Here is a 22,403-nt window from a genome sequence, read left to right as displayed (position 1 = left end):
AAAAAAAGGTGTGTATATTAAATAGTTAAAAATATGTATTTAAAAGAATAGAAACCAGAATTTACAAAAGACAAAGTGACAAAAGATGAAGTCAATTTTGGAGAGCTCCCATAAGTCCAAATAAAACAAAACCGAAAACGAAAAAGAATCCTTATCCAACCCTAAATAGCCCAGCGCAGGGGGCGCCTAAAGCTAAAGTCCCCCCACACTCCAATCACAGAGTCCGCTGACGTCAGACATGTGGGAACCCCCCGGCCCCCACAACCCCCGTCGGGATCAGTGAAAAGGATCCAAGTCTTCTTGGAGGGGCCCACCATCCCACCTCCCCCTACCTTGATGTGACGCCATCTAGCCCTTCCCTCCCTACCCCGCTTTTTTCTCTCCACCGTCCGATCAAAACTGAAAACGCCATTCTCTCTCTCTCTCTCTCTCTCTCTCTTTCTTTTCCTCAGTCTGAGCAGTCAACAAGAGCTCAGTGACAGTGGCGTTGAAGATTGTCTCCATTCTCTGAACCTCTCTGGTGCTTCGTTTTCCGGTCCACCGGCTCCGGCGAGAGCGAAAGAAAACGACGCAGTTTCGGGACGCGGATTTCGAGAACGGCGGGTTAAAGACTCGGGCGGGTTTTTTTTTTTTTTTTTTTTTGGCGGTAAAAATTCCTTGCTTTGCTTGTAATTTACGTTGCTTCGGCCACCAATCACCACGCTGGATTGTTACGTTTCGGATCTATTTCGCGATCCAAGTGAATGCGATTCCTCCATCGTTAGAGAGAGAACTTGCTCTTTTCTCTCGGTTCCAGAAGCTTCGAGGTAGGCTTGAAATCCCTACCGCATTTTCGTTTTATCTGTGCTCTGTTTGGTAGCTGAGAAATTAGTCTGAGTATAAATGAAAGACGAGAGTTGATTTTCTTGAAATGGAAGACGAGAGTTGATTTTCTTGAAAGATGTATGGTGCTTGTTTATGAGGGGTTGATGATTGGAAAGTTTGAGGCTTGTAGGTTGATTCTCATGCGTTTTGACTCCTTTGTTTTCTGTTGAACCAAACAAAACATAAAGATTGGGGGTTTTTCTTCTTCTTTCTTGTGTGTGATTGCTTGTTTGGTATGAGTTTTGCTTGGATCTATGAGTTTCTTGCGTTGTATTTGATTTTTGTGGTTGATCTTGTGTTTAATCTTTGACTGTTGCGTTTGTTTGAAGCGAGATTCACATGAACTTCGGTAGCTAACTACTATCTGCGTCCTCTTCGTTTTTCATGAGGGATCCCTAATTGGAATGTTGCATCATATAACTACTATCTGCACTTGGATTCTTCTGCTTTGAATCTCGTATTCTCACAGTTATGTGTTATATTTGTTTGCCAGAATTTGAGGTTGCGTAAGAGTGCGAATTGATAGAGCAGATTATGATTATGGGCTGGCTGCTTGTGGAGCTCCAGAGCTACAATGCAAGCTGATGTAAGTCCACAAAATCAGTTTGTAGAACCTGCTGAGGATATGGGGTCCGTTTTAGAGCTTAAAAATAGCTCAAAACAGCAGAACAAGATTACCGCAGAGGACACTATTGTGCACCCCCAAGCGAATCGGAGAACAAAGCATCAAGAAAAGGTGAAAGTGAGAGCTGGTGTTGGTTCGGCAGGAAAAGATGCTCATCGCAAAGCCAGACAAGATGGAACTGATAGTGTCTTGGTCCAAGAAAAATCTTTGGGAAATCTGAATAGGCAGAGTAGGAAGGAGAAAGCTGCCAAAGTTGATGAGCTTGTAAGGCACATGTCAAACTTGCCTGGTTATCTACAGCATCCGGAGAGAGGAGAAAAACTGGAAGAAAAGGTTTTGAATTTTGGAGTTCTAGATTGGTCTCGGCTAGAAAAATGGAAGCATAAGCAGAAGCATTCCCCAGGAAAAGGTAGCCATAATACACCTTTGGAAAATATTGCTGCAGCATCTATATCGTCTGGTCTTGTTCGACCTGCGTCACGTCCTGATCAACAGTCTCCGCGTTGTTCTAGTCTCAAGTCATCTCAAAAGGATGTCCTTTCTCAGGGTGTCAAACCTTCTGCTCAGAGTGTTGTGCGCTTCCAAGACTGTGAAACCCCTTCAAAGAATGGCACTAATGGGCAGAAGAAGATACCCTTCCCCAGCAGGTCTTTTGGTAGAAATCACTCCGATATAATGCTTGATAAGGGAAAGGGAAAGAGTTCAGCTCAGAGGATCAGTTCAGTAAGGGAAGCTGCACCAGGTTCGAAAAGTTATGGAGTCTCATTCGGTCAAAAGGAAGATGTGAGCAGTTGCGACAGTCAGGCCAAGAAGACAAAGGAGTTGCAAGAATCAGATATCAAGAGAAAGAATACTGATGAAACGATCATTTCAGAAACAGGATCTCATTCTTCAAAATCTCAAAGTTATGACGTCTTACTCAGTTCAAAGGGAAAGGCCATTGCTTGCGATGACAAAACTGAGAAAAGTGTGGAAGAGTTGCCAAAGTTAGATAGAAATCTAGCTCATCAGCCTTGTCCTGTTGAAGTGAATGACATTTTTCTCCTTCCACCAAAGGCATTGCCCCAAAGTGGCTCTCCAAAAGTACTCCAGCTTTCAAAACCAAGAGCATCCTGTGATGTGCATTTGGCAGAAGCCAATATGATTAGCTTCTCAGGTGACTTTTCTACCAGTGAGATGGACTTTGAAGAACAATATTCTGAAGTTTCACATTCATGCCCACTGCCTTCTGCAGGGAAAAGGCTTACCAGTTCAAGTTTCGATATATCCAAAACATTGGATCAAGAAGATGCTGAACTGTCAACTAGAAAAGGTAGACATCCATCACCCAATCGCCGATTTAGCTTCAGCTTGGCGCGGCTTGGTAGAAGTTTCAGTTTCAAGGAAAATGCAGCTGTACCACAGACAAGTTCCACATATATGACTGTCAAGTCAGGCCCTGTGAGACCCGAAACTTCTGATTGTTCAGATAATCCCAAGGGAGAGAAAACAAGTAGTCATAACAGAGCTAGGTCTAGCCCATTGAGAAGGTTGCTAGACCCAATACTGAAGCACAAGGAGGCAAATCCACTCCATTCTGCTGAAGCTGTTAAGGCTATGAAAGCAAATCTTAATACCTTCGTCCCTAGGCCAATTAATGTCAGTGAGTCGTTACAAAAAGAGAAGCGTGAGGCATCATCTGTCCAAGCATTGTTGCAGTTAACGATGAAGAATGGACTTCCTTTGTTTAAATTTTTGGTTGACAGGAGCAGCAACTGTTTTGTGGCAACCATGAAAAATTCATCTGAGAAGGATGATTTTGGCCAGAACTTTACATTTTACTGTGTGAATGAAATCAAGAGAAAAGTTGGCTGGATGAGTCAAGGAAGTAAAAGCAAAAGTTGTGGCTATGCATACAATGTTGTTGGTCAAATGAGGGTTTCAACCTCTGATTTGTCTGATGTTAATGGGCAGAACTTCTGCAAACATATAATAAGAGAGTCTGTTTTGTTTGGTATGGAGCTAAGACAGCAGGCAAATCAAGAAGCACCACAATTCATGCTAAATAGGGAGCTTGCCGCTGCTGTTGTCACGATACCCAGCAAAGATCTGAGCAATGAGGAAGCTATGGAGAAGGGCTGCACCAAGTGTTCACCAGAGCACGGATTGTCTTGCAACTGGGAAGACAGTAGTATAGTCATACTTCCAGGCGGCGTCCATAGCTCACCAAACAAAGGAGAGCCTTCACCATTAATTACCCGTTGGAAATCTGGTGGATCTTGTGATTGTGGAGGTTGGGATGTTGGTTGTAAATTGCGTGTTCTCTCAAACCAGAACAAGTGCCGTCAGAATTCCAAGACAACCACAGCTTCTCCTAGTTCAGATCATTTTGAACTTTTCGCTGAGGTACTACTACTTTGTTTTCAGCTAAGCACTGTCTACCTGCACAATAAGTAATGCTATTATTAGCTATTATAACCAATTTACATGTTGGTCAATGTACTTCATTTCAGGGGGAAGCTCAGGAAAACAAGGCAGTCTTCAGATTGGAACCAGGGAAAGATGGAACCTACTCGATCGAATTCAATACGTCAATTTCTTTGTTGCAAGCATTATTCATCTGTGTTGTCATATTTAGCAGCAGCCAGAAGCCATCAGATATGTCCAAAGCAAAAGTTTCTCACGAGGCGACTTTGAATGGAAATAGTGGAATCCAGGTGACTGCGCCATCCAAGTATGCTCAAAATCCACCTCACTCCCCAGTTGGGAGAGTCTAGTTTTGTGCAAGGGAAGCCATTCTGTTTTTCAAGTCCAACCATCAATGGGCTTGAAATAAACGAGGAAGCAGTGGAAGAACTCCTAGGTCTCATAGTGAACACAAGCCATCGTTGTGTGAATCTGCTGAAATTGTTTAGGGAGACGTTAGCAAGAGTACCTGTTGCAGAAATTGAGTATGACCGTTGTGATTCTGTTCTGGTTGTACCACTGTACCGATATTACCATCTGTAAAGGAAAAATTGTCGTTCAATAGAAAACTCGGAAACTTTCAACATTTTTGGAAAATTATGTAAATATGCTTTATGCAAGGGGCATTTCACTCATGCTATAGACACCTCTTAGATTTTCTGTAAACTTGCACTTTTTTTTCTTTGTTTTTTGGGGGGGGGGGGAGTAAACTGTTTTTTTTTTTTTAGAATGGGGCGGGAGTAAACTTGAACTTTGACGCGTAACAAAAGGGATGAACTTTTTCCTTTACGCATCTAATATTAGTATGCATTCAAAGCTTCCACAAAGACTTTAGGGGTAGACTGGTAGCCCTGTGATTAATTTGATATTATCAGTGCTTATACCATCCAGTATTATATAACAGAACTGAAAATGTAAAATTGATAATCTGCAATTCATATATGGTAAAGAATAGTACATAAAGGTTCACAAATCGCCAACCAAACATGGACAAAAATGGCAATTGAGAGGGAACTCGTACATCACATATGTGCTATAGTCTGCAAACTTCACAAGTCTATAGGTGAAGCATGATGAACAGAGATAAACCATTGACCATCAATCCTCTCGAACACATTTGTTACGAACTGTCCTCCCCAACTGCTACCTTTTGTCTTGACCAATTCCACACAAGAAACAAACCCCATATCCCCTCTAACATTAGCATTAACATCCTTCAGCTCAATCTGTAGTGGAAATTCATAGTTCGCCCATACGTAGTCCCAGCTAGTCATAACATCCTCATAACCATATATCCCACGTGCACCTGGGTGTACACAACAGACTTCATCCCGTTTGGCCCAAAGAGATTGCATTGCAGCCAGATCCCCTATTCTGAATGACTCGTAAAATCGAGAATTTGCTGCTAAAACAGAAGTCATACTATCCTCCCGCAGAAGTCTTAGTCTATCCCTAATTTCTGCTGCCTTAGCATAGTTCTCCTCTGCAATGGCAATATCTAGGTCCCGCGTTAAGGTTTCTGCATCCAATATGATATTTTCGGTAACTGAGCTATCCTTTGAATCATCACATTTCGCACTGCATGGTTTTAACGATCGCAGACCAGAGGTGGGAAGAGAGGATGCTGCACTGGAAAAAGTCAGGATTAGAAGTATTCAATTGGATGCTAGATTGCACTGAAGGTTAATGGACTTGAAGCTATGATAACACCATGGGGAGCCATTACGAGTCAAACCTTAACAACAGTGATAAACATACAGATTATAGTGGCAAGGCTAGAAAAACTTACTGGATTGTTCAGTTTGCAATTTGAGACGACCATCTCCAGGCAAAAACTGAAATCTATGCCCTCTTTCAAGAGTATTTGCTACAACTAAATTGTGTTTCCTCGATGGTAAAGACAGATGATGAAGCATCCCCGAACTATAACATGTACACGGCAAGCTGTTAAACTCCTTAAAAGAAAGATGTCCCTAAAAAATAAGGTCAACATCAGTCTCAATAACCTCAACTAAGAATACAAAACGAGAAAATTGAACGCAAAAGAAATCGAAGATTTTCTTGGAATCCTAAAAGAACCCAATCATTACATATGAAAATCTATATTCTATAGTGCCTTCCAGTATCAATTTCCACAAATCTTGGTCGTTGAGATTATAGAAAATTCTAAAGCAAATTACGCACTTTGCTTCTGTTTCTTTCATTTTTGATGAAAACCATTCCATACATGAGATTTCAAACAATCAATTTTGACATGGAAATGCAGAAACAAAGTGGGCTTCTTTCAGAGCTCAAAATTTTAACACATACGACCTCAAGCTTTACACAAAACCTCAAGCTATCTGATCAAATTGAAGCGAAAGTACACTTCTTTACGATAAAGAAAACATAAATTAACATTCTTGCATCAATCATACGCCATTTTACAGCCAAATACACATGAAATGGGCCAAATGATAGCATAATTAAACAATATCAACCCAGCTTTTTCAAATTGGGGAATCATACAGATCAACACAAAGAATACAATATAGAAGAAAAGCATAAGCACAACTCACATTTAAGCAGAAACTAGATCCATGAAGCGCCATGATGAATGTGTATTCTTGCAATACAACCCAGAATTGTGTATAATATGAGTTATGGATAAGGGTTAGGGTCAGGGCTGAAAAGGCTTCTGCCTTTTGAGAGAGAGAACCAGAAGAAAGAAATCTAGGAGGGGCATTTGAGACCTGAGAGGATACAGTTCATTTATTTGGGCTTATCTGAAATGGGCCTGCTCAAATAGATGGGCCATCTTTTGGACCTTCCAGAAAAGACGTCATTTTCGTTCTGGAAAGTGGAACTTCTGGGGACGTTTGCATGTTTACCTCCAATGGTGCTGTTGGCTCCAAAAGACATTCCAAGATTAGTAAGAAGATTTCTTAGGGATGAAAATAACAATAATGTGAATGCCCATCACTTTCTTTCCTCTACTTGGAAGAAGAATAGCATAAGATATTGCTGCTTTGCTTTGTTTTTGTTTGGAAGTTTCCATAGCTCAAGTTTCACATCTTTGACAACCCATTTTCTTGTTATTTTATACACAAATGGAGGGGGGTGAGGAGTAATGCAAAATTCACATGCCATGTTTGATCAAGACCTTAAGAGTAGTACTATATAATCAAATATTTTTTTTTAATGGATATTTTGACCAGGTGTTTCTCAACTTGCTCAAATTGTACAAGTCAATAAGATGGGTCAAAGAAAATTAGAAATATAGTTTTGTTTTGTAAACATCAGTCTTCCGTAAACCCAAAGTCAACAATGTATGGCCCTTCAAGATTCAAGGATGAAACGGCATATTTAGAAAATTTGTTGAATTTTTTCAGTGTCTAATTTTATTTTGTACTCGTCATATAAAATAAAAGTTATTTTTTTTTACTTTGTATCATGTTATTCAAAAGAAGTCTTAGTCTTCTCTTTAAAATAACAAAATAACATTTTACTCGTTAAATCGAGACATTTATGAATAGTGAAATCCTGAAATGCAATGTAAATAACACTTTTCAAAATTGTGTAGTTCGGCCTTGAACATGCATGGACAGCTTTTTGAAAGACCGTATCATGGTCCATGGGATCTTTTAGAGGTCTACCATGGAAGAAGCTTTCTTTCTTTCTCCTCAATTGTAGATTTGCAGAGAGCACATAGAACAGATATTTGTTTTTGGAGGTGATAGAAAATGACTGGTCATGTTGCATAATTAGTTAATTACAAAGTGGCTTCTTCCGTGGTCCTAATTAGGTCAAGCTGATCCTTCAAATTTGTTGGCTTGCTAGTTTCAGACATACAAAGTATCCTTGCATACAAGTAACACATGGAGTCAAGCTTTGCCCATCGAACAAGAACATGTTAGTTGGGACCTTAAGACCATTTCAACCACATTCCAAACCTTCCAAAAACCCTAGAGATTCTTAAACATACATAGCAGCTTAATCTAAATTAGCAAGTTATAAAATCGTTGAGTGATATGAATTTCATTTACATACTAATTAATCAATCAATTATTCATACAATCATTAGTCGTTTATATGAACTATTAGCCTATTATAAATAGTTAACAATCGATGGATCTATCATTTAATACGTACATAATAGGATTCGTGGATATGGTTTAAGTTCGATTTGAATTATTCGAAATACAAACGACTAATGCTACATTATGGTTGCCATATCCATCGATCACACACGCCACGTATGCGTAGTGAAATTGGAATCTGAATATGCAGAAACATAGGAAGATATGGAAATCTTGAATTTTTGTCATATATAGAAATAAGGAAGATGCAGAAGTAGCAGGACGACGACTAGTCGTTATCAAATGGAAGAAGCCGCCTTGGCCGCTGGTTATTGTCGCTGGCCTCTGCATTTGAGTATTTGGCCTCCTCACTACCGTTCACTAATTCTTTCTCCTCTATAATTTCTAGTCCATTTTGTGGCACCATTACCTCCCGTTGACAAAGTCATAGACGAAACTACCCTTATTCAAAGGGGTAAATCATATGGGATTTTATAAATTTTCATGATATTTCCCTAGAAGTTAACTTTTAAACAACAATAATAAGAAAAAAGTAACCATGTTTTTCCCTTTTATAGCCTATTCTATTGTCAAACAGTGAGAATATTGCAGAAAGCTTAGTGTCATGGTATGTTACACATAGTTTCGACTTATTATCAGCTTGTATTTTCTTTACCTTATGTAAAATCATAAAAAAATAAAAAATACAAGTAAGAAGTAAATATCAATTTTATTTTGAGTGAAGTACAATATGTGAGTCTTGAAATATCAATAACTCAACACTTCCCATAACGTTTACGAAATGCCAAATATGAAGAAATTTTTTCTTTCTTTCGCGAAATGGAAATAAGCCTTATTATAGGCAATAGCTCCATTATTAATGGCATCTTATGATGTTTAGGTGGATTACATTAGTAGCCGGTAGCCACCAATTAACACAAGAAAAATAAAATCCTCATCCATTATTATACTCTTCAAATTTCGAATTACAAACTATACGAATTAATATAGTGAAAATTTTTTTGTCCTGGAAGCAATCCGAAGCATCATTGGAGAATCTAACCCGTCTAATCATACACACGAGGTACGGAAATTTACACCAAAATGGTAAAAAGAAGTCGTTGGAAGGTAGGGCAGTATAAAAATTCAGAGAGACAGACAGTGGTAATGTAATGTATTATGCAATTATGCACATCAAAATTAACCCCCACAGCCAATCATTGACCCCTACATTCACGTACGTCCCACGTGCTTTTGTTCCTCCTTCCTCCATTATTACCACACCGAGTAATAATTCTCGCACATTTTACTGTTTCCCAAAATTGATTACTTCTTAAGAAACTAGAAAAGAGATTTAGGAATAAGTTACTCTTGCATTTCCTTAAGTTCATATTCTTTTTGATAAAGCGACAAACTTAGTAATGAATAATACATTCCATAAATAGAATATCAATAATACAATTAAAAGAGAAATAATAGTCTAGAATGATCAAAATATAATAGCATAAAAATGTAGACAAGTAAAGTTATCAAATTCAAAATAATGGTTCGTTTTACACACGTTGAATGAAGCTTATTAAGGTTGTCCAAACATGAAAAAATGACAAAATCAACAACTGAGCGAGAATATCATATCCGCAAGCAAAGCAGCAGAGAAGTTTACATGAAGTTTTCATGAGGCTGATCTTCAGCCATCATCCACCCGGACAAAGCATCAAAATGAAAGAGAACAGAGCTCAAATAGTAATCATCATGGTAAATGAACATTTGTCTGAGGCCTAAAAACTCGAATCACAATTATTTACACCTATGATTTTCATTGTGATTCGAAAATAAAAGTAATCAACTCCACGAAAATAGGTTTCATTCCTCTTTATGACTTACCCCAATCATTTTTCTCCCTTTGGTAACTACAAACAGTAAAATATGTAATTACTCATAAAATAAAAGTGATGAGTAAATTTGAATCCATAACTTACACTCTAGAAACTTTGTAAGGAGATGCGGTATCCCAATTTGGGATTCCCAAACCCTCAGGACCAAAGACGTCATTACCCTTTTCCCACTAACAACGTGTACACCAACGTAATTAAAACCCCATAACTCATTAGCTTTGATTAATCAGCTTCTTAAATCAGAATTAACCCCAAGATAATTAATTAATAAAACAAAAGCAGGCTGTGGCAGGACGGACGGTCACGATTTACCGCCTCTTCCGCGTCCGCACACTCCCCCATTCTAAAACTGTAATACAAAATTGCCGCCCTCAGAACCAGAATATCTGCCCTTTCGCCTCGTTTCCTCAATTTTAATTTTTAATTAATCAATAACACGCGGAGCCGGAGTGGGCTTCGCTATCGGCGATTTTTTCACAAGCGCAAAAAAAAAAGAAAAGTCCTTTTCTCAAATGGACTTTTTCTCTCTCTACACTTCTCTCTCTAAAATCCCTTTGTGTTTATTAATAAGCCATGACTTCTTTGTTAGTGTTTGAATTGGAATCGTTTTTTTAATTTTTTTATATTTTGGTTTCGTTCTTGTTCATCTCCTCTTGTTCTCTCTCTCAACTGTCGCCCCCGTGTTGAACTCGCGTGCTGGCCCCAGCGCTACTAGACAGACCCTGCGAGAGAGAGAGAGAAACGAAACCCGCCCCTTCATTCGTAAAATTAAAAAGGAATCAAAATCTCTAATTTCAAAAGCCACTTTTCGCAAAAGCGTTTCCCGATTTCATATAAACGATTCAGAGCCCCTCAGCAGCAGCGACTGGTCTTCTTCTTCTTCTTCTCCTTCGTCCGGTTCGTTTTGCCGGTTTAGATCTCTTTTTCCGATTCGTTTTGTTTGATCCATTTCACAACCGCCGAGACGACGACGTTTTGGAGGATCGGGATGAGGTTGACTCTGTGAAGTAATATGGAAGTGGTGGTTGAACCTATAATAATAACTGCAAGAAGATTTAGAAGAAGAAGATGACGCTTTACATTGGTCGCGAGTCGTCCAAGGTTGGTTTGCTCTTTTCCGCTTTGCACCAGCATTTATTATCAGCTTTTTCAAATTTTTAAAACATATAATCAATTTCTGCTTTTGTTACTTGTCACTGATTTCCTCGTTTTTTGATTTGTGAAAGCTTTGGAAGAGGATTTGCGCCGAGGTAGTCACCGAGATCAATCTCCTCGCCACCAATTGGAAGTATCTTCTTGCCGGCCTTGTTGGTCAGGTGAATTTTTTTTCGAATTCAATCGCTGTTTTCGTGTCGAAATTTCGAAGCTCTTTGTGAATTTAGTTTACGATCGGGGATGAACACTGGTCCTACTTGGTTGATTCGGATTGAAAATCATTTTGAAAGTTATTAAAGTTACAGAGTCATGATTTGTCACATTTTCTGAACTTTTGAGGAAGATGCATGCTTTTGAGCATTATAAAAAGTTTCGTGTCAGTTTAAACAGGTGGTTACGTTTAAGGCTGGTGAGAGTTTTGGATTTCGGAGCTGATTCTAGTTTTCTAAACTTTTTTGATGCGTAGCATTCAGTCCATGAGACTGCTAAGCTCTTTGTAATTTGGAAGGAGACGCTTTGAATGTCATTCTGTTGTTCATTTTTGATTCTCCGAGTCTTCTTCATTTGATATGTGTGTGTATGGGGTGTCCCATATGGCTAATTCGTGTTGTTTACAGTACATACATGGTCTAGCAGCTCGAGGAGTTCATTATATACATCGTCCGGGACCAACACTGCAGGATGCTGGTTTCTTTCTTCTTCCGGTTGGTGCCTTGTGAACTTTTGTTTGGAAATGCTGTCTTACATTCAATTTTGTGTGGTTTGTTGTATTGACTTTTTTGGTGTTTGCAGGAGCTTGGGGAAGAGAGAGCTTACATCAGTGAAACCTTGTTCACCTTCATCTTTTTATCCTTTGTCTTGGTAAGGTTCATTATGTCATCTTTGCAATGCTTTCATCTCTATAGCGTATTGTAATGTGCCTGTATTCTGTTCAATCTCTGGGGGATGTAGTTGTAGATAGACCGAAAATTGATTTTTATTTTCAAATGACGATCAATTTGATGTATGTTGTTTTAAGCTGGCCTGAATATAAAGTCTAAATGTACCGTGCGAATTGACTACTAAATTGTTGCTTTTCTCTTTCAAAGAGCTTCCTATATGAGAAAAGCTGTTTTGTAGCCCTAAAGTTTTATTGTCAATATGCGTAACCGACTCAATTAATCTTCACATAACGTGAATAACCGAAAATTTCATGGCAGTTTTTCCTCTTTAAAGTGTCTTCATATACTATTTTCTTTTTCAATCCTTTAAAAATCCAAAATTTAGGGGTGTTTTACACAAGACTCTTTTGTAGAGTGAAGCACTTGAACTAGGCTTATTATTTGCAGCCATGCTGTTTTCAGTTTTATGGTTGTTTTTCCTTTTCAACGTTCTTGCTGTCTTTCTGTTTGAATGATTAATTTAAGCATTCATCTGATTTGTCCTCTTCTGTTGTGGTCTTGCTAGTTTCACTTGTGCATATTCTGTTTACATTATTTAATTTCTCCTAATGTGGTGCATGTTCTGTTGCAGTGGACTTTTCATCCTTTCATTTTCAAGAGCAAAAAGATATACACAGTTCTAATATGGTGTAGGGTTCTAGCATTTTTAGTGGTAAGTGATGGTTATTGCATTTTTGCCTATCCTATTTCATGTTTTTCTTTTTGGATTTTTATTTTCCCCATAGTGATTTATGAGAATGTTGGTTGAAATGACAACTTACCTCTATAAATAGAATTTGAGAGCTTGATTCCGTGAATGATTTATTTTGGTTTGTAACTATTCTCACCCTAGTACCTGATTTTGCAAATAGGTGAGAAACTTAATGATGTTGATGTAGTTCTTTTGGTTCATTTGATTTTTGGAATCTTATTAGTTTTTTTTTTTCGTTATGTAATTTTTTTGGCGTACCTTTTTGAACTGATGAATATAAGTTGGGCAGTGTTGTTATTGTTTTGTGTTTTGTGTATGCTAAGTTCTGTTTGGAATAGAGAAAATGAGACATCATTTCTTTTTTCTTTTTATTTGTGTGGTGAACATATTGTCATACAGTCCCAACATCTTTTCTCTCTCTCTCTCTCTCTCATAGTTGCTACTGTTTGTTGCAGACTTGTCAGTTTCTTCGAATCCTCACATTCTACTCCACCCAGCTTCCTGGTCCAAATTACCATTGCCGTGAGGTTGGTTGATTGTTTATTGGTTAAGGTCTTGATGAAATGTAGCGTATGGTATGATGTGAACTAAGTTAAGTGACAGGCTATATCTTAAATATGCAGGGCTCTAGACTTGCTAGGTTGCCTCCTCCAGAGACTGTATTTGAGGCCCTTGTGATCGGTAAGTTTATTTGCTTGAGGTCTTTTGTTGCATTGGGCCTTATGCTTTGTCCTGATTTGCAATTCCTATTTATGCAGTTCCGAGGGGTGTACTATATGGCTGTGGCGATTTGATTTTTTCATCACACATGATCTTTAGTCTCACCTTTGTGCGCACTTATCAGAAATATGGCACACAGAGGTAAAATATGGGTTACCATTTACTGGTCTGTTGAATTGAATATAAATGCATTCTGGATTTTGCCTAATTTTTAAGTTTCTCACTCGGTTACTCATTGTGATCATTGCAGATTTATAAAGCAGTTGGCTTGGATGCTTGTTGTGATCCAGAGTTTGTTGATTGTGGCATCCCGCAAACATTACACAGTTGATGTTGTTGTTGCATGGTAACAAGAGTTTTATATTCTTCACGTTCATACACGTTTTTAAACATACAAAATAATTGTTTCTGAATTCTCTTCTTGGCTGAACAATATGGTTTCTCCAGGTACACTGTTAATTTGGTTGTATTCTTTATCGACAAGAAATTAGCAGGTTAGGATGTCTCCGTTTTCAATTTCTTGATATTTTTGGTTAGACACCTCTGGAGCAGTGGTAGTGACTGAGTTGTTGATGCAGAATTACCTGATCGGACAGCTACATCATTGTTGTTACCACTAAGCACGAAGGACAAGGACAGCAAGACTAAAGAAGAGAATCACAAGCTATTGAATGGAATGTCTGGAGACCCCGCTGATCGGGTATAGTAATCTCATTATATTATCATTTCTGTGTAAATCATCATTCTATTATTTGGTCTGGACCAGCATTGACAATCTTGCCGTCATATGTCTCCAGAGGCAAAGAACTCAAGTTAATGGCAAGATTCTAGAAGACGGAAACACAGTAGTGCATGCCGATGCTACAATGAACGGTGCATAGAAGGGAACGACTTTGCTGCAAAACAGGAGAGCTCTGCTTAAATGGCTATGGTTTGGTTAGGAGTCTTTTGGACCTTGGCTACGCCACATGATTTGTTGTATCTCTAGTGGAAATGAAAATGAAACTCGGCTATAGTTTTTTCACATTTTTGCAGTCCTCTTCTGTTCTATTTAAGATCATGATCAGCATGTACCATGGACTTACATTGTTCATAGAGAATGAAAATCTTCTGTGCTTTATGAAAAGAGAAGAAACGTTGTAAAAGGAAATGCCATCATCCTCATGTCACAAAGATACGAGGCATTATTGCTTACATGATTTTTTAAACCTCTTTTTACCTTGGTTTTTAACTTTCGGAGTAGTCTTTTCACTGTTTCAAAGTGATGGATTTTGGTCCTTGGGGTGAGCTGTAGATTCAAGTTGTCTGTTTCGGAACATTGATTTGTATTACCCCCCAGTGTCCTTGGCCTGCATATTTCGCAATGCACTGCAAAACCGAGTCAGCACCTCACATGCCTTCTCTTCCCTCTTAAGATCTTATCACGTGGACCGATAACGTGCCTTCCTGTCTCTCTGTGATCATCCCATCACATTTGACGCTATAAACTTTGGGTTTTTCTTGGTCTTCTATTTAATTGCTAAATATCCATATTAAAATCATTCGGAAATCTAGACTAGTGCAAAAGCAAGAAATTCAGTTCTCAGAATTTAAAAGTAATTTGTCATCGAAAGAAAAATAAATCTAAAAGTAATTTTTTGAAACTGATCGGAAGAGAGAGAATATATTTCTAGACGTCTATTTTATAATGACCTACATTTGATGTTTGTAAAAGATAGAAAGTGCGTATTGTATTCTTTCTAGTAGTTTATAATGTAATTTAACTATCAGAAGTGGTTTTTCTGTGTGAATTATCTTTCTGTCAAATTAAAAATTTATAGATCATCTATCAAACACTTGTATTGACAACACAACCTATTATAGAATTTGATTAAATGATGTGACTGTACCATATCAGTTGTCACTTGAGGTGTGATGCAAGTGGTATCTAAATAATTCACTTAACATTATTCATCGTGCTTAAGCAAACACAAGTATACTATATCACCTAAAAGTGAAATGCAATCATTCTTATATGATTCAGTAACTGTTTTACAAGAATAAGTCATCCATGTACATCTAAATTGAAGAATTTTTTGGTCGTTAAATAATAGGATAAAAGTCTACAAAGTTGAAAATGTGAATACCAACTATATACCTAGCTTGTTCTATATTCAATTTTATGATTAGGTAAGCACCCTTTCAAATGGATAAGCCACTTTACAACACATAAACACAAACAAATGCCTCTAGTTTAGTGGATTACATCACACACTGCGAATCTAACTGGTTATTTGGACACTTGCAAGTTGCAACTGTACATAATACATTAGATCCAACAAACAGAATTATACAGATTTGTAATTTGGATTTAATCCAATCTAACAAGCTTTAGCACCAATCCATCATTACAAAGTAGATCTTTATCTTTATCCTTTTAATTATCATATAGTTTCTTTGCTTAATAATTTTGCCGTATCACAGCGAATTGTGCTTCTTCCATGTGAGCTTTTTTCCGGTGACATACACTTGACAGCATAGTGACCCCAACTGCCCCACCTGTGCTATTACCAGAAAGCAATGACCAGAAAGCACGCCGGCGCAATTTAAGCGCCAAAAGCTGGTCAAAAAAGAGAACCAGAGGGTGAGGGAGCATCGTTAAGTATGATTATGAACAAGGGGTGCAATATCATCACGATCTCTTTAGTTTTTATGGAAAGGGGGTGGTCGTGGTCCTATAAAAGACCCCCATATGGGTGCATGTTCCACTGTTGCTACTTGAGTAGTAACAGACACTTGGGGTCACACGGTGTCTCCGATCATGAATTACTCAATTTCCGGTGGTTTAGTCAAGATGTTTGATTGGGATTCTTGGATACAAGTAACATGCCTACATGCAGATTTGTGTGGTTGGGTTTTGAGAGCTAGCTAGGCTTAGATAGATGGGACATGTGATGCTGTAGGAGTGTAGGATGTGAACCTAGGGGTCTGGAACGTTGGAGATGATTCTGGTCTTTCTATAATTTGGAATTGTCACCCTCTTGAAGCTAACGAAAGGAACCTTGTCGACCTATTTTGGTTGTCTTGTACAATTAACTGATTTGTAGTGTTGATGGTTGAAGTTTCGTGTTGGAGGTTCCTCGCATGTTATGGCAATAATGGAGGACAGAAGACTTTATAGTGTGATAATCGTTCTTGTGGTATTTCTCATTTATACAAAACGTCTTGTGTACTAAAAAGTAAAAATCTTCTTAAGGAATTTTAGTTCTAAAAATTAGGATTTTACCAACTTCACCAAGAATCCTACTATATTTTGATTTCTAAAATGTTAGTATACGAAGAGATTCACAAAAAATGAAAACGACTCTCATAATCTCATATTTTATGTACTTCTTCTGGATTAGTAAATATGTTCGGTCAAATAATAATAATCAAATTGAAGCTCATGTTGAGATAATGTATGATCCACCATCAGTTATTATTCTAGTGTCACTTTTCACATACAATGTTGAGTAAGATTCTAAAATTCCCCTCAACAATTAAAAAAAAAAACTCAGAGTGGGAAGAAGTGACTACCCACCTCCCTCAAGGAGTTTAGTTTTTACAATGATAACTTCATTAAAATCTCTTTAGACGAATGGATCGACTCCTTAATTTCTGCGACTCTCATTCCAGCTTAGTAAACATACTCATCAAACCAGAAGCATGATGCGAAATTAGTAATGGACAATAAAGTTCTTGGATTAGTGATAAGCAAGAGAGACAATTGGCCCATTAGCACTGAAGTCCATTAGCTAATATTATGTTAACAGGTCCACTCCTTGTGATAGGCCTAATCAAAACGCCTTTGTCTACCAACAAATACATACTTGCATCTAAAATCAAACAAAAGAGAAACAATAATTGGGTCAACGTTGTCATACTAAGGAAGTAAGGATCATCTTGAAGTAGTTAAGAACCAACTACCAAGTTTGACTAGATTGTAATTTACTCATTGTAGATTAAAAATGCCTTCTTTCTCTTCTTAGTGTGGATAAATAGAATTGGTCCTATGATAGTGAACAAGTAATCAAAGAGAATAAATTGATAGGGACCATATAGCAAAACTAATTAGATGGACAATCCTATTAATGCAACTCCCACCTCTTCATCAATTCCTTTGCTTGACTTTCTTGACTCATTAAAGAATAAAAGACGGCCATTAATTTGACCCCTAATCCAACACACTAAACCAAACCACTAAACTATTTCTCCTCTTGAAGAAATGATGGCATTGCAGACAATCACCAGAAAGCACAAAGTGGAAGGAGAAAAAAAAAAAAAGGACCTGCCCTTTTGCATCCCTTTGCATTTTTGCTTCACACAAAGTCTCTCTCTCTCTCTGACACTCACACTGTGAAAGCCTCATACCCAACACATGAAAACGTGAGGGACACACTGAGCCTGATCATAATAATGGCTTCCCAAAATCCCAAATAGTAATAATAATAATACATTAAACAATTTCAGAACCCATTTATTTTCTTTTGTTTCTTTTATATTCCCTCTTCCCCTCTTACTGAACTTACTGAACCAGATCATAGATATTTGCAGCAGCAGAGAGCTCAGAGCTGTGAAGCAAAGCAAACTGAATCAACTTTGGATCCACAGCTCACTCTCTCAGACTCTCTGAGCTATGATATCCACCCTCTGATCATCCCCACTTTCACTCACTCTCCACCGCTTGATCTTTCCTCAATGGGAGCCCGCTGCTCCAGATTCTCTCTCTGCTGGTTCCACTCCCACCTTAAACCGTCCGTCCTCGAATCCACCGACCTCGGTAAGTAACCCTTTCAAAGCTCACACCTTTTTGTTCTGTTGTTTCTGTTTTTGCTTTTGGAGAAAAAAAAAAAGGAGTAAAGCTTTGATTGCGTTCGTTGTTGTTTGCAGAGAATGGGGGCGGCAAAAGCGACAAAAACTCGTGCCCGAGCTTCACCGAGTTCAGCTTAGACCAACTGAAAGCCGCCACGTGCGGCTTCTCCTCCGACAACATAGTCTCGGAGCACGGCGAGAAAGCCCCCAACGTTGTCTACAAAGGAAAGCTCGACAACAACGCCGACCGTTGGATCGCCGTCAAGCGCTTCAACAAGCTGGCCTGGCCCGATTCTCGCCAATTCCTCGTCCGTAGTTAAACTTATCTCTCTTTCAAATAATAAAGTTTGCTCCTTTTTTATTTTTCAGTTCAGTAATGCAATAAAGTTTGTTCCTTTTTTATTTTTGAGTTGAGCAATGTGATAAAGTTTGGTTCTTTTTAATTTATAGGAGGAAGCAAGATCGGTTGGGACATTGAGAAGTGAGAGATTGGCGAATCTGATTGGGTGTTGTTGTGAAGGAGATGAGAGGTTGTTGGTGGCTGAGTTTATGCCACATGAGACTTTGGCAAAGCATTTGTTTCATTGGGAGAGCCAGCCAATGAGATGGGCTATGAGGTTGAGGGTGGCTCTGTATTTGGCTCAGGCTCTTGAGTATTGTAGTGGTAAAGGGCGCGCATTGTATCATGATCTCAATGCTTACAGGGTTTTGTTTGATAAGGTAGTTCAATTGGTTGAAGTCTTTTTGTGAATCAATTTGTTTCTGCTGTTTGGGGATTTTTAACTTGGGATTGGTTCACATTGGGTTGAGCAGGATGCGAATCCTAGGCTGTCCTGCTTTGGACTTATGAAGAATAGCAGGGATGGGAAGAGTTACAGTACTAACTTGGCCTTTACCCCACCAGAGTACCTCAGGACAGGTATGATTATCGCCTTATCTTATCGGACAATGTTGGAACTGTTCTGCATTTTTGCTAGAATAGTTATTCGGTGTGAATGATTGCCTACCTGTTAGTAGCAACTTGTGGTTTAGTCACATATCACAGACACCACAACTTAAAACACCCATTTGCTTCCTAGAATATGGATGGTTTCAGTGAATTGGGTGTTGGATAATCAAAAGTTGTTTTGAGATGTTGAGTACATGAATTTGGATTCCATTGGTTGCTGACATGCGTAGAAACTAGCCTTGCAGAGCTCTTCTCTTTACTATGAATTCCATTGGATTCAAGTATGATGTAATTCTGATACATTGTTTGGCTGTGTCTTTGGTTGGCAGGTAGGGTGACACAAGAAAGTGTAGTTTACAGCTTTGGAACCTTGTTGCTAGATCTTCTAAGTGGCAAACATATTCCCCCCAGCCATGTGAGTTTAATGATATTTGTCTTTTGTGAAAAATGTCAACTTGAATGAGAACTAATGTGTTAATTTTTTTTGGAGAGCAAGATAAGAGTCCCTGAATTTTTGTTGGAAACAGATACCTCTGTCAACAGAGAAATAGAGAAGTCTAAGCATGTGGTTATAACTAATTTACCATGTTATATTCGTTTTTACATGGACGCTGGAAAATTCCTCCAAACTTTGTTTCCATTTCTTTCATTTGGTTTTTATTAAATTGGTACGCTTCTTTATTTCACAGTTAGCTTCAAAATTGCAGAAGTAGCAAGTGTAATCGGGGTTTACAAAATTTATCACCTTTGGAGTCCAATTTTATGACTTCAAATATTGAGCTGAGTTGATCAAGTAAGAACACTTGGGGCTTACCATGTTTGCATGTCCTTTTTGAAGGCACTAGATCTTATTCGTGGCAAGAATTTCCTGATGCTGATGGATTCGGCTCTGGAGGGTAATTTCTCAAATGATGATGGAACTGAGTTAGTACGCTTGGCTTCCCGTTGTCTGCAATATGAAGCTCGTGAGAGGCCTAATGCGAAATCCCTTGCCACTGCTCTTATGTCACTTCAGAAAGAAACAGAGGTACGGTTTTGTATCATTATTGTTGGATGTGTCTTCTGTATGTCGCAAAATTTTAGTCTACCTGATCCCTTGAACGCATATATAGGTTTTTCCTTGTAAATTATTACTCAGAGCCTAATGGCTTGTACTAGTGGGCCAATACAATTGCTCTCTGTCACCACTGCCACTTTGCTGTTCCTTCTCTCTTTGATTAGAATCGTTAAAGCCAAAGAAGCATCGCCATTCATCTCATATTACTGTGGATAAGCAGGGATTGAACAACTGTAGCTTAGTATGAAGTGTTGACCTAAGTTATATCTAGATTAATTATACATGTGCAATGTGCAATACATCAACTACTCCTCAAAGTCACAGACCAACTTTAGTTTACATGTATAAAACCCAGTCATAGGTTGGACCTCGACTCTAGGGATGCTACTGCATATTGAACCTAAACATGAGCTGGCATTTATCTTCTCATGGTTTTAAACTTACTATCTCTATTACCATCGTAGTAGAAACACAAGCCTATAAATTGGGTTCCTCTTGTACATTATTACCAACTTCAACGTCAGAAAATAATTATATGTTCGGTTACCCTTTTGTGTTTGTCAATACTCTAAATGTTTGACCTTCTTGATTCTAACCTCATTTCTTTTCCGACTCGAATAAATAAAAGTAGTGGGGAAGAGAAGATTTTGTTGAATAATGAATTTAAGTTTCCCACCATATATTGTGGGTACGGTATGGTTTGTCAAAGCTAGCCTGCCTGAATAAAGGTTTCTGATTACATCGTTTCTGAGCAGGTTGCATCCTATGTTTTGATGGGTATCCCACAAGAAACTGCATCGTCAACACAGCCACTGTCATTAACACCTTTTGGTGAAGCTTGTTTGAGAATGGATCTGACAGCCATACATGAAATACTGGAGAAGAATGGATACAAGGATGATGAGGGAATTGCTAATGAGGTCTTTTGTCCTACCCCTAAACAGTATCTATTTTCTTTCTTATTCTTTTGGTAAATCTATTTGGTGCTAATTCTGCTTTTGGTGACTACAGCTATCTTTCCAGCTGTGGACTAATCAAATGCAGGAGACCTTGGATTCTAAGAAGAGTGCAGATTCTGCTTTTAGAGCGAAAGACTACGCAACTGCAATTGATTCCTATACACAAGTGAGTCCTCTCTCTCAGAATAATCTTAGACTGGCGTGCAATAATCACGCTTTCATTTAACAGGCCTTGGTGAGTCTTCGGTTTGATAACATACTTTTGAGGTCTGGCTAGCTGTGGCTAATCTGTTTTTGTTCATCTTTCGGCTAGTTCATTGATTGTGGGACAATGGTATCACCAACGGTGTATGCTCGGCGTTGTCTGTCATACTTGATGAATGATATGGCACAAGAAGCCCTTGGGGATGCTATGCAAGCCCAGGTGATTTCTCCCGAGTGGCCCTGTGCTTTATATCTTCAAGCAGCTTGCCTGTTCAAGCTTGGAATGGACAATGATGCACAAGAAACGCTCAAAGATGGCACAAACTTGGAAGCCAAAAAGAACAGAACTTGATGTGTATAGGAAGTTTTTTCTTTCTATTTTTCTTTAAAATTGAGGGCATTACTATATATGTAGTCTTGTTTAGTCTTTTGTATCTATTCTTTTGATGTCATTATCTCCGTATATTAGCTTCGCTTATTTCACCCGAGGATTATTGGAAATTAACGTTTGCTTTGATAACTGTTGTTCAAGCGCCTTGTAATATTCTTTCATGCCTCCATGAAGTTATGCAGAAGACCTTGCTGACCTGAGTCTGAGACATCATCATAGTGACTTGTACTTTCAGATGCAATTATGAAATTATGCAGCAGTAAATTTGAATTCCAAACTCTTTAACATATGAAAAAAAGCAGATTTAATGTCAAATAGGAAGATTAACTTCCCTTTATTACTTATTCTGTAAATATAAACTAGTTTCTCACTCTGTAAACATAAACAAATGAAACAACCAGTTGCATACTTATTCTGTAAACATGAACAAATTAAACAACCAGTTGCATACTGAGATTTGTATTTTAAAAGATTTGAGTTCAAATAGCCATGTAAAATATCTGAGATGCCGGGATAATCCGCCTCCCCAAATATCTCTCTTTCGTAAGCTGATTGTAGTCATTGTACTGTCTTTTCTAGGCCAACGGGTATAGCTGTTAAGTTGTTTACAGTCTGTTTG

General features: G+C 38.3%; 4 protein-coding genes across 7 annotated transcripts; 3 read left to right on the top strand and 1 right to left on the bottom strand.

Moving 5' to 3' along the window:
* The first annotated feature begins 395 nt into the window (after window positions 1–395).
* Window positions 396–4,531, top strand: LOC112192069. 3 transcript variants are annotated; one of them, XM_024331596.2, is made up of 3 exons: window positions 396–806; window positions 1,358–3,874; window positions 3,982–4,531. In XM_024331596.2, the coding sequence occupies exons 2-3, from the start codon at window positions 1,439–1,441 to the stop codon at window positions 4,243–4,245; spliced, it is 2,700 nt and encodes an 899-aa protein (XP_024187364.1). In that variant the 5' UTR covers window positions 396–806; window positions 1,358–1,438; the 3' UTR covers window positions 4,246–4,531. The 3 variants fall into 3 exon arrangements, with proteins under 3 accessions (XP_024187364.1, XP_024187365.1, XP_024187366.1); XM_024331597.2 differs by lacking the exon at window positions 396–806 and adding an exon at window positions 847–994; XM_024331598.2 differs by lacking the exon at window positions 396–806 and adding an exon at window positions 947–1,097.
* Window positions 4,532–4,847: 316 nt separating this feature from the next.
* LOC112192070 lies at window positions 4,848–6,928 on the bottom strand. 2 transcript variants are annotated; one of them, XM_024331601.2, is made up of 3 exons: window positions 6,493–6,928; window positions 5,724–5,857; window positions 4,848–5,558 (listed from the first exon to the last, which is right to left on the bottom strand). In XM_024331601.2, exons 2-3 carry the CDS (start codon window positions 5,848–5,850, stop codon window positions 4,984–4,986), a joined length of 702 nt encoding a protein of 233 aa, XP_024187369.1. In that variant the 5' UTR covers window positions 5,851–5,857; window positions 6,493–6,928; the 3' UTR covers window positions 4,848–4,983. The 2 variants fall into 2 exon arrangements, with proteins under 2 accessions (XP_024187369.1, XP_024187368.1); XM_024331600.2 differs by having other exon boundaries at window positions 5,724–5,907; window positions 6,493–6,927.
* A 3,534-nt stretch (window positions 6,929–10,462) lies between these two features.
* On the top strand, window positions 10,463–14,588 carry LOC112193168 (phosphatidylinositol:ceramide inositolphosphotransferase 2). Its single transcript, XM_024333237.2, has 12 exons — window positions 10,463–10,988; window positions 11,114–11,203; window positions 11,660–11,746; window positions 11,835–11,903; window positions 12,555–12,635; window positions 13,130–13,201; window positions 13,298–13,355; window positions 13,433–13,535; window positions 13,645–13,740; window positions 13,842–13,888; window positions 13,973–14,094; window positions 14,192–14,588. Exons 1-12 carry the CDS (start codon window positions 10,956–10,958, stop codon window positions 14,273–14,275), a joined length of 942 nt encoding a protein of 313 aa, XP_024189005.1. The 5' UTR covers window positions 10,463–10,955; the 3' UTR covers window positions 14,276–14,588.
* Window positions 14,589–17,596: 3,008 nt separating this feature from the next.
* Window positions 17,597–21,981, top strand: LOC112194727 (serine/threonine-protein kinase BSK6). Its single transcript, XM_024334947.2, has 9 exons — window positions 17,597–18,192; window positions 18,303–18,532; window positions 18,675–18,944; window positions 19,038–19,143; window positions 19,503–19,588; window positions 20,012–20,200; window positions 20,986–21,150; window positions 21,242–21,355; window positions 21,503–21,981. The coding sequence occupies exons 1-9, from the start codon at window positions 18,111–18,113 to the stop codon at window positions 21,743–21,745; spliced, it is 1,485 nt and encodes a 494-aa protein (XP_024190715.1). The 5' UTR covers window positions 17,597–18,110; the 3' UTR covers window positions 21,746–21,981.
* The last annotated feature ends 422 nt before the right edge of the window (window positions 21,982–22,403 follow it).

This window comes from Rosa chinensis, chromosome 3 (assembly GCF_002994745.2).
Source record: "Rosa chinensis cultivar Old Blush chromosome 3, RchiOBHm-V2, whole genome shotgun sequence".
NCBI lineage: Eukaryota > Viridiplantae > Streptophyta > Magnoliopsida > Rosales > Rosaceae > Rosa > Rosa chinensis.
This window is presented reverse-complemented; position numbering and strand designations above follow the sequence as displayed.

What these genes read in the sequence shown, in the direction of transcription:
- LOC112193168 (XM_024333237.2), top strand. Translation starts at nt 10,956, where the DNA reads ATGACGCTTTACATTGGTCGCGAGTCGTCCAAG. An exon ending in GGGTTCTAGCATTTTTAGTG is followed by an intron (nt 12,636 to 13,129) that starts GTAAGTGATGGT and finishes TGTTTGTTGCAG; the next exon opens with ACTTGTCAGTTTCTTCGAAT. An exon ending in CAGAAATATGGCACACAGAG is followed by an intron (nt 13,536 to 13,644) that starts GTAAAATATGGG and finishes TGATCATTGCAG; the next exon opens with ATTTATAAAGCAGTTGGCTT.
- LOC112194727 (XM_024334947.2), top strand. Translation starts at nt 18,111, where the DNA reads ATGGGAGCCCGCTGCTCCAGATTCTCTCTCTGCTGGTTCCACTCCCAC. An exon ending in ACCAGAGTACCTCAGGACAG is followed by an intron (nt 19,144 to 19,502) that starts GTATGATTATCG and finishes TTTGGTTGGCAG; the next exon opens with GTAGGGTGACACAAGAAAGT. An exon ending in AACATATTCCCCCCAGCCAT is followed by an intron (nt 19,589 to 20,011) that starts GTGAGTTTAATG and finishes TCCTTTTTGAAG; the next exon opens with GCACTAGATCTTATTCGTGG.
- LOC112192069 (XM_024331596.2), top strand. Translation starts at nt 1,439, where the DNA reads ATGCAAGCTGATGTAAGTCCACAAAATCAGTTTGTAGAACCTGCTGAG. An exon ending in ATTTTGAACTTTTCGCTGAG is followed by an intron (nt 3,875 to 3,981) that starts GTACTACTACTT and finishes ACTTCATTTCAG; the next exon opens with GGGGAAGCTCAGGAAAACAA.
- LOC112192070 (XM_024331600.2), bottom strand. Translation starts at nt 6,525, where the DNA reads ATGGCGCTTCATGGATCTAGTTTCTGCTTAAAT. An exon ending in GATCTAGTTTCTGCTTAAAT is followed by an intron (nt 5,908 to 6,492) that starts GTGAGTTGTGCT and finishes CTTATTTTTTAG; the next exon opens with GGACATCTTTCTTTTAAGGA. An exon ending in ATTGCAAACTGAACAATCCA is followed by an intron (nt 5,559 to 5,723) that starts GTAAGTTTTTCT and finishes TTTCCAGTGCAG; the next exon opens with CATCCTCTCTTCCCACCTCT.